Source organism: Pinus tabuliformis, chromosome 1_1 (assembly GCF_031772625.1).
Source record: "Pinus tabuliformis cultivar Carrire ecotype Pingquan chromosome 1_1, CPIR1, whole genome shotgun sequence".
Lineage (NCBI taxonomy): Eukaryota > Viridiplantae > Streptophyta > Pinopsida > Pinales > Pinaceae > Pinus > Pinus tabuliformis.
The window spans coordinates 943,253,302-943,263,041 of NC_142297.1; the positions used below are offsets into that span (position 1 = coordinate 943,253,302).

Consider the following 9,740-nt stretch of genomic DNA (forward strand, 5'->3'; position numbering starts at 1 on the left):
TCATGGCTGACGAGGTTGACCATGGTTGATCAAGGTTGACGAGGTTGACCATGTGTAACCATGGTTGATCATGGTTGATCATAGTTTATCAAGGTTGACAAGGTTGAGCATGGTTAAGCTTATATTTATGTTAATGTTAATGTCACAACAATGTTACAAAAATGGTTACGTTAATGGTTGATGATAGTTGACAATGGTTGACATTGATTGACTAAGGTTGACCATGTTTGACCATGGTTGAGCATATTCAACCATGGTTTATCACGGTTGGCCATGGTTGATCATGGTTAACCAAATTCAACGAGAGAGACCTTGATCATGGTTGATCATGGTTGGCCATGTTTGATCATGGATGATCCTAGTTGACTGTGATTGACCGTGACTAACCATGATTGACCATCAGTGCCCATGGTTGGCCATGGTTGATCATGGTTGATCATGGGTGACCATTTTTTACCATGGTTAACCATATTTGATCATGGTTTACCAGTAGAGATATTAACCATGGTTGAGCATGGTTGAATATGGTTGACCATGGAGACATTAACCATGGTTGATCATAGTTGAATATGGTTGACCATAAAGACATTAACCATGGTTGATCATGGTTGACCATAGGGACATTGATTGACCATTATGACCACGGTTGATTATGGCTGACCATGGTTGACCATAGAGACATTAACCATGGTTAATCATGGTTGACCATAGAGACATTGATTGACCATTATGACCATGGTTGATCATGGTTGACCAAATTTAACCATAGAGACCTTGATCATGGTTAACAAAATTTAACCAAGGTTGATGATGGTTAACCATCATTAACCATATTCAATAATGGTTGACTATGATTCATATTGCTCAACCATGGTAGATCATGGTTAGCCATGGTTGATCATGCTTTACCTGGTTGAACATGATTTACCATTGTTAACCATGGTTGACCATAGATAAATTGATTGTCCATTATTCTTGACCATATTTAATCATAGAGACCTTGGTTGACCATGTTTGACTATCCCAACCATAGAGATCTTCATTGACCATAATGGTTGATCATGGTTGATTCTAACTTACCAAAGATAGCCATAATTGACTAAGGTTGACAATGTTTGAATTTGGAACCATGGTTGACTATAATTGAATATGGTCGAGTTATGACGAGTGAAGACAACTATGACTGAATAAGGTTGACTGTTATTAAATATGGTAAACATAGTGTTGACCAAATTTGATAATGGTAAATTTTTTAAACATTTACTATAAAGGTTGATGTTTTTTACTATTTTGACTAATGTGGTTCACTATGTTTGACCATTAATCTTAATTAATAATATTAATAGGTGATTATATTTGATTGAGCTTGAAGAGCATTGACTGTCAAACATAGTCCAATAGAGACAACCACATTTGCTAATGAGGTTGACTAATTTTGTAATGTCGGATTTGATGTTGGCTAAAATGCAATGTCATGTAACATTGTGATAATGTTTGTCACATTGCAATGTTCAATAGATTTTCTAACTTTTTAGGTTTAAACATTGAATATGGGTGAACATGTTTTACCATGGGTGAAAATGGCTATGTTTAATAATTATTTGACTACGGTTGAGCGCGATTTATTGTAGTTATCCATGTTCATCGTGTTTAGACATCATTGATTTTGTATTGACTATCAATGACTATGGTTAACAATTATATGACTATGGTTGATCATGATTGACTATACTTGAACAAGGGTTGACTATGATTGACCATGGTTTGAATATGGTTTAACCATGGTTGATGATAATTTCAATATGGTTTGTCTATTGTTGACAATTATCTGACTATGGTTACTATTGCAGTGGTGGTTGTTGATGGTAAACCATGTTTTGAGTATAGTTAACCGTAGCCATCCAATATAGGCCTCCATGGTTAACACCTACAAATAGGTTTTGAAACTGAAAAATGGTGTCAGTTTAGATAGACTGGAGACCATTAAAAACTAAATTGGAAACAAATAATTATCAAGATGTTTTAATATATTAATGTGAATGTTGTTGTTGTCATTATTATGATTAATAACATGTATTATTATTAATGTTATTAAACGTTAGTAATAATGACATTAATATTAGTATAAAAAACAATGGTTACATAGAATATTATTTTTACATTAATAATATATTTATGTTATTAATGTAATAATGTATTAATCCATCATCATCATCATAATTATTGATATCTTTTATAAATATAATATGACTAATAATCAATATTAGTATTAGTGTTATGTAATTATTATTAATGTTATATAAATGTTAATATTACTAACATAATGTTGGCATTATGATACAGGTGTTGTCCTTGATGGAAACTCACATATATGATGACAGTTCACAGTGCAACAGGTTAACAACAAAGGATTACAGATCAGACTCTAGAGATTGAAGAAAGAGAATAGTTTAAGATGTATATGCAGGTTCACCTTGTCAAAGTAGCATATACACGCGGGTTCACAGAACAAAAGGAGCGTATACATATGCACACACTTTCACAGAAGGAAAAGTGCATATGGGATGGAAAATCAAGGATAATGAATACCAGGGGTTCCTACCATGGTATTGACCCATGGTAATGAGTGCGGCAAAGAATCTTGATACCATCAAAGAATACCAGCAGCATAACTATGGTTTTGGTCTAAGGTATTGACAAAGGATATAAGTATATAAGGAGGAGAAGATCAAAGGGCTAAGTGTGCAAGTAATGAATATCTTATGAAGAGTTAGATCAAAAGAAAATATGCATGTTATGGGTTTCTGGTGCTTTGCTTGATCTGAACTAAGTATGCACATAAGTGGTGGATGATGAATGAGATCTAATGATGGATCAGGTTCATAAGACCTGAAATGAATTATCATTGTATGATCTGATAATGGATGGGCTAGATCTGAATGCTAATGCATGTTTTATTATGTAAATGTTATGATCTGGGTATGACTGAAGTCTGGAATAGCTGTGAAGTTTTTAAGTTAGTATTTGCAAATCTACACACTGGTTCGCCTTGGTGAAGGCACGTATACACACTGGTTCGGTACTTCAAAGTAGCGTACACATTATGAAATATCATGTTTGAAGTTAGAGTTGGTTCTGGTTGTTGATGCAGAGTTCTGGATTCTGCTCTGTGTTCTAGTGACAGTGTTCTGAATTTTTGGATTGATTGATTGTGATTTGCTTGAGTGTTGATGGGTTTTCAGTGATTGGTTGATGCAAATGTATTTGCTAGATGTATTGCAGTGGTGATTGATTTTGAGCTTCAATGTTAATGATGGATCTAGTGTGAAAATTTGATGAAATGAGACCTTCGTATTGTGTTGTTGTGTACGAGGAGCATCTAGTCTAAAAATTAATGAAACATGGTCCCTGGAAGAAGATAGAAGGTCGTAGCCTTCTATTGGTCGGTGCCTATGTATTGGTAAACATATCATCCAATACAAGAGCCAGGGGGTTGGAGCTCCCTTCCAGTAGTAGCGGGAGAATGAGTGAAGGTTGGAGCCTTCTGTAGGCCAGCGCCTACATACTAGTAAACATTTCGGCTAGTACAAGAGCTAGGGGGTTGTAGCTCCCTTCCAATAGAAGCTGGAGAACGAGAGGAGGTTGTAGCCTTCTACAAGTGGGTGCTTGCGTACTGGTATGAGTCTGCACCAGTAAAAGATTGTAAATAGGTTTTTCTTATATTAAAAGAAGATAGAGACGACAACATTAGGTGGTTTTTCTCCTGCATTGGGTTTCCACCTTAAATCTTGGTGTTCATGTGTGTTGCTTATGTTTGATTGCTTATTATGTTATTACTGCACATGGTTACTGTTTAAATGGTTAATTAAGTACTGATGCACTGATTAAAGATCAACATATGAGGACCAACGGCTCCGCTGCGGCGATTACAGAGGAAGACCTACCGGGACTGCGATCGTATTGACCTAGCCCCTGCACCGCCCCGTACTGGTGCTGCGATCGGCAGCTACGGCTCTTGGCAGCCATGCCCAGTGAAGGGGAGGCGGATCCTCCCCCCCTCCCTCCAGAAGTTATAGAATTTCAAAAAATTATTGAAGCATGCAACAAACGCCCACCATATACTCAAAAACAAAAATTCGTTAAGAAAAAAGAATGCATTCCCTCGGTGGCCCTCCCTGAGGAAGAAACCTGCCGCTCAGCTTTGAATCTAGCTGATAGAGGGCTTATAGGGCAGTTTACCGGTCTCTGGCCATCGCCCAAATCTGTAGAAAACTGGATCAAGAGAAACTGGACCCCTCTGATCAAGGAGGGAATTAAATCTTATTTTGTAGGCAAAGGTTTCTTTGTATTTGTCTTTGAATCAGCAGAAGATCGAAGTCTCATTTTTAGGAACGGGCCATACTTCATGGGGCCACAGGGACTATATCTAAACAAATGGTCTCCAGATTTCGACCCGACCCAACATGTTCCTTCTGCGGTTCCAGTTTGGGTGCGGCTTCCCCATCTTCCCCTGCACTGCTGGAGTCAGAAATCTCTCCAAATCATCGGCAACTCCCTTGGCAAATACATTGATCAGGCTGCAAGGAAAGATCAATATTCCTGTGCTCGAATATGTGTGGAAGTAGATCTGGAAGAAGGTCTACCCGAAGCAATAAAACTTACTGTGGCAGGATGGTCACATATCCAAGAGCTGGATTACGAGCAGATCCCCTTCAAATGCAGACACTGCCACGACTATGGCCACTTTGCAAAATATTGCAAGAAAAAAACGGAAGATCAGAGCCACCCCCACAAAGGAGATCAATGGACTACAATTCAGAAAACGGGTCATGCAAAAGCAACAGGGAAAGTAGCCACAAAAGGGAATAACCAAGGAAAAGCCAGCAAAGAAATTGAAACACAACAGCAACCGAATGAGACCCCAAGCACTGAAGAAGCCTCTCCATCAGAACCCCCAGAAACGGATATGATCAATCCAGCACAGGTCGAAGATCCACAGACAAATAAAGAGCGAGGCGGAGATGCATCGCCCGGCTCTCCTCAGGACAACCCCTCCAGGCTTTCGTATGCAGATATTATAAAGAAGAAAAAATTTCCAGATCCTCCAGACTCCTCAGATGCAGAGACCTATGAGAGACCCTCAAAGAAAGCAGGTAGGAAGACCCACAAAGCAGCCAGGGAGGAGGAGGCAGAGCGACTCAAAATGCAAGGAAGCCAGTCCACAATAGAGATGACTGTAGGACGAAATACTAGAGGAATATCCACCAAGGGAGGAATCCCAAATCCCTCGCCAGGTAAATAATGCGTATAGTCTCTTGGAACTGTAGAGGCCTGGGAACCCAACCAAAAATTGAAGCCGTCAAAGATCTGACGAAAATAGAACCCTCAGACATCCTCTTGCTCCAAGAGACCAAAATTGATGGGCAAGCCTTCAAGGATATCAACAAATCTAAATGGAAGAAGAATGATGACATAGCAGTCAGCTCAAGGGGAACCTCGGGGGGCGTTGCAACTCTCTGGTCGGAAGATCAGTTTCACCTGTCAAACTCCCATGAGACCCAACACTGGATCTTCACGGAGCTCAAGCATTTAGAAAGTAAGTTAACTATAGTTTTATTCAATTTATATGTTCCTGTAAATTATGTAGAAAAAAGAGACTGTTGGAATACTCTTTCGGCCTTCTTAGATCAACACTCCCTAAACAACATTGTCCTGGGAGGAGATCTCAACTTAGTCATGAAGCCAAAAGAAAAAAGGGGGGGAAACAACAGCAAAGATCAGTTGCTCCCATTGGTAGAGGAAATAATGCAGCATAGGGATCTACTTGATTTTGCCCCGGTGAGAGGCAAATATACTTGGACCAACAACAGATCTGGGTCTGACCACATCGCTGCCCGGCTGGATAGATTTCTAATTCAAAGTTCCCTGCTGATGGAAAAGCTTCTCATATCAACAAAAATTCTCCCCAAGCTCTCCTCGGATCACAAGCCAATCCAACTCCTTTTGGCTCCTGAAGAAGATCTTGGCCCCATTCCCTTCAAATTCAGTCCTCTTTGGATTGAAAAAGCAGGGTTCAAGGACACGATCCAATCAGCTTGGGATATCCCCATCAACAGATCCCCAAGTTTTGTTTGGGAGCAAAAATTAAAAGCCACCAAAAAATCTCTAAAAGAGTGGCTAAGGAAAATCCATAACCCCACCATCTAGCAGAGAAAACTCGATGTTCAGCAGCTGGAAACCTTGCAAATTGATATGTAAGAGCTCAACATTACCCCGGAAATTTTAAATAAAGAAGCAGCCTTCCAAAGAAACATCCACCAATCCTGCAGAAGGGAAGAAGAGCACTGGAGACTTAAATCTCGCAGCCTCTGGCTAAAGGCAGGAGACTGAAATACTGCCTTTTTCCACCGACAATACAAAGCCCGCCTATCTTGGAATCATATCACTGAGATTAAAAATGATGAAGGGCAGATCTATAATAAATTTGACCAAATAAAAATTTCAGCTGAAAACCATTTCAAAAATCTATATGGCACAAGGCATGAAGGAAGCAAAGAAGACATTGAGGATCTTTTCTCTCATATTCCCCACCTCATCACCCATGAAGACAATCAGGATTTACTGAAACCAGTTTCTGAAGAAGAAATCATCAAGGTTATTTGGGCAATGGAACGAGATAAGGCCCCTGGGCCAGACGGTTTCACAATACATTTCTTCAAAGTCTGCTAGGACATCATCAAAATAGACTTGCTGAAAATGATACAAGGTTTCTTTGGGAAAGCCAAGATTGGGGGAGGCACCAACTCCACCTTTCTCGCTCTGATACCAAAAGAGGCCAACCCGGAAACATTCAGCAGGTTTAGGCCCATCTCCCTATGCAATGCCTCCTATAAAATACTGTCCAAGATTCTGGCAAACAGAATTAAACCCCTTCTCGACAAGCTAATATCCAATGCCCAAGGGGGGTTTGTCAAAGGCAGACATATCTTGGACAATATCATCCAAGTGCAGGGAGCCATCCATTCCAGCAAACAGAGGAAAGAGAAGGGGATGCTGATCAAGCTTGATATGGCTAACGCATTCGATAGAGTCAACCATTCCTTTCTTCTCAAAGTCCTCCAATCCTTTGGCTTTCCTCCTCAGTTCATCAATCTTATCAAAGCTTGCATCTCATGCCCCTGGATCGCCCCCATGGTTAATGGACGCCCAACATCCTTCTTTCAAGCTCAGCGCAGATTAAGGCAAGGCTGTCCACTCTCACCTTTCTTGTACATTCTCATGGCAGATACTCTTAGCAGGAAGCTGGCTACGGAAATGAACACAGGAGAACTCCCAGGAATCCGAATCGCAAATGATCTAAACCCAATAAATCATGCTTTATTTGCAGATGACTCCATTCTTCTAGGAGGAGCCTCTACTAGAATCGCAGCCAATTTTAATGTTGTTTTAAAATGTTACTGTAGAGCTTCAGGAGCCGTTATAAATAACAGAAAGAGCTCGATCTTCGGATGGAATGTGAGCCAACATAATCTCAATAATATAGCCCGGATCCTTGGATTTGAGTGCTTCGCACAATGGGACATCATCAAATATCTCAGCTTACCCCTTACAACCGGAGTCAATAACAAATCTTTGTGGCATGGCATCATAAGAAAAATTAAAGACAAGATCACTTCCTGGGGAGGTTATTGGCTAACCAAGGGAGGGAAAAATTATCCTTCTTAAATCCGTCTTATCTGCTCTTCCCATTTATCAAGCCTCCTTTCTTCTGGCCCCGAAACACATTACGGATAAGATCTCCTGTCTTCTACGAGACTTTCTCTGGAAAGGAGGCAGAGGCAACCATAATAAAATTCATCTGGAAAACTGGGAACTAGTCAAGCGACCAACTCTCGATGGTGGGCTCCAGATCAGAGATCCTGCTCTCTCTAATCTGCTGCTTGGATGCAAGCTTCTATGGAAAATATACTCAGATCCTACACATCAGGTCAGTGAAATGTTCATCTCAAAATATGCGCAGGGGATCTCCCTCAGGAACTTGTCAGCAAATAATACTTCAGCAGGCACTCTCACCTGGAATCTCTGCAGGAAAAGCATAAGCACTTTCAGTAAACATCTATACCACATCCCGGGCAATGGGGAGAAGACCCTTCTTTGGAAAGACCGCATCATGAACAACCCTCCTCTTAACTCCCATGCAGAAATACGGGACATTAGAAACTGTCTTCACGATGCAGGAATAAGAAAGTTGAATGATATCTCTGAGTGGGACAGCAAAGGAAATTGGATCGAATGGGCGATCCCTCCAGTGCCAGCGCAGTTTCAACACCAAACTGAAATTCTCAAATCACTGCTCTTAAATGCAGCGCCGATACACCGCAATATCGCTGACAGATGGGGGTGGGGTGAAACTGGGTTTTATACGCCATCCTTGGGTTACTCTACCTTGCAGATCAAAAAAGACAGAATGAGAACGCCATCGTTCTCGAAACAGGTATGGAGTGCCAAGGGACTTCCCAAAGTCAATTTCTTCTTTTGGACCCTCATTCAGAATAAACAGCTCACAGGGGACAACTTGGCAAAACGAAACTTTGTTGGGCCTCATAGATGTGCACTATGCAGGAACTCAGGAGAAACAGCCTCCCACCTATTCATTGACTGTGTTTTTGCCAAAGAAGTATGGAAATTAACCCTTCTTGGTCTGCCCGTCTCCCCGCCCCATCACAGCTCCATTGCTGTTCTCTTTTCTGAATGGATTCATCACTATCCTCATCCCATTCCAAATAAATCCTTGTGGATTCACATATCGCTTTCAATTCCTAAATTTGTAAGCTGGGAAATTTGGCTGGCCCGGAATGATTTAATTTTCAATAATTCCTCTCGCTCTCCTGCTAAATCTGCCTCAATTGCTAAAGCCCTCCTCATAGAATCAGTCCTCCAGAACTCCCATTTCTCTGACTCCTCCCTTCTCCCTTCTGAAAAGGCTTGGTTGAACCTCCTCAGCCCTCATCCCTCTTGCAAAGCCCTCTCCCTTCCCCCTCCCCTCCCCTCTCCTTCATGGAAAATCAGAGAATCTGAAGCAGCTTTCCAGAATTGGTGGAAGAAGCAAAACACAACTTCAATCTTCTTTGATGGAGCCTCCAAAGGAAATCCGGGGGCTGCGGGAGCTGGTGGAGTCATATACTTTGCAGACAATCTCAGAAAGGTCCATTTCTGCTGGAGGCTTGGCATTTCCACAAACAATCAGGCAGAGCTTCTCGCCCTCACAAAAGCCTGTCAAATAGTGCGGGATAAAGGCATCAAAGACTGGCAATCATTCGGAGACTCCGAAATCCTCATTAGGAAGATCAATTCAGATGACCAGTTCAGCAATGCAATCCTCAATAAGTCTCTGAATAGGCTGAAGCTAATCTTGCAAGACTTCACCTAATAGGCAAACAAAGGTTGCCTATTAGAACCGGGAACTCTAAACTACAATGGAAACAGCGCTAAGCCACATAGCATATCTTAGCTAAAGGCCAGATCAGAATAAGAAGCAGAAAGCAAGGATCATACCACACTGAACAAGCATGAGAGGAACAAGATTGATATCTTCGGCACATCATCTGATACAGGGCTCAGCAAGAGGTGTACAGGTAAAATTTGGGGAACTTACTCCTTAGCAAATATATTCTCACAGGGAAGTTGCAGCTGGAAAAAGATGGAGGCCTGCAAATTATTTCGGAACAGAGGAGCCCCTT

At 41.1% G+C, this 9,740-nt stretch overlaps 1 protein-coding gene across 1 annotated transcript; it reads left to right on the forward strand.

Moving 5' to 3' along the window:
- The first annotated feature begins 6,756 nt into the window (after window positions 1-6,756).
- On the forward strand, window positions 6,757-9,430 carry LOC149217584 (uncharacterized). Its single transcript, XM_089390291.1, has 2 exons — window positions 6,757-7,515; window positions 8,021-9,430. Exons 1-2 carry the CDS (start codon window positions 6,757-6,759, stop codon window positions 9,428-9,430), a joined length of 2,169 nt encoding a protein of 722 aa, XP_089246417.1.
- Window positions 9,431-9,740: the final 310 nt, after the last annotated feature.

Excerpts from the sequence above, each read along its gene's own strand:
- LOC149217584 (XM_089390291.1), top strand. The coding sequence starts at position 6,757 with ATGATACAAGGTTTCTTTGGGAAAGCCAAGATTGGGGGAGGCACCAAC. Across the intron at positions 7,516-8,020 it reads GCTCGATCTTCGGATGGAAT|GGGATCTCCCTCAGGAACTT; the intron begins GTGAGCCAACAT and ends AAATATGCGCAG.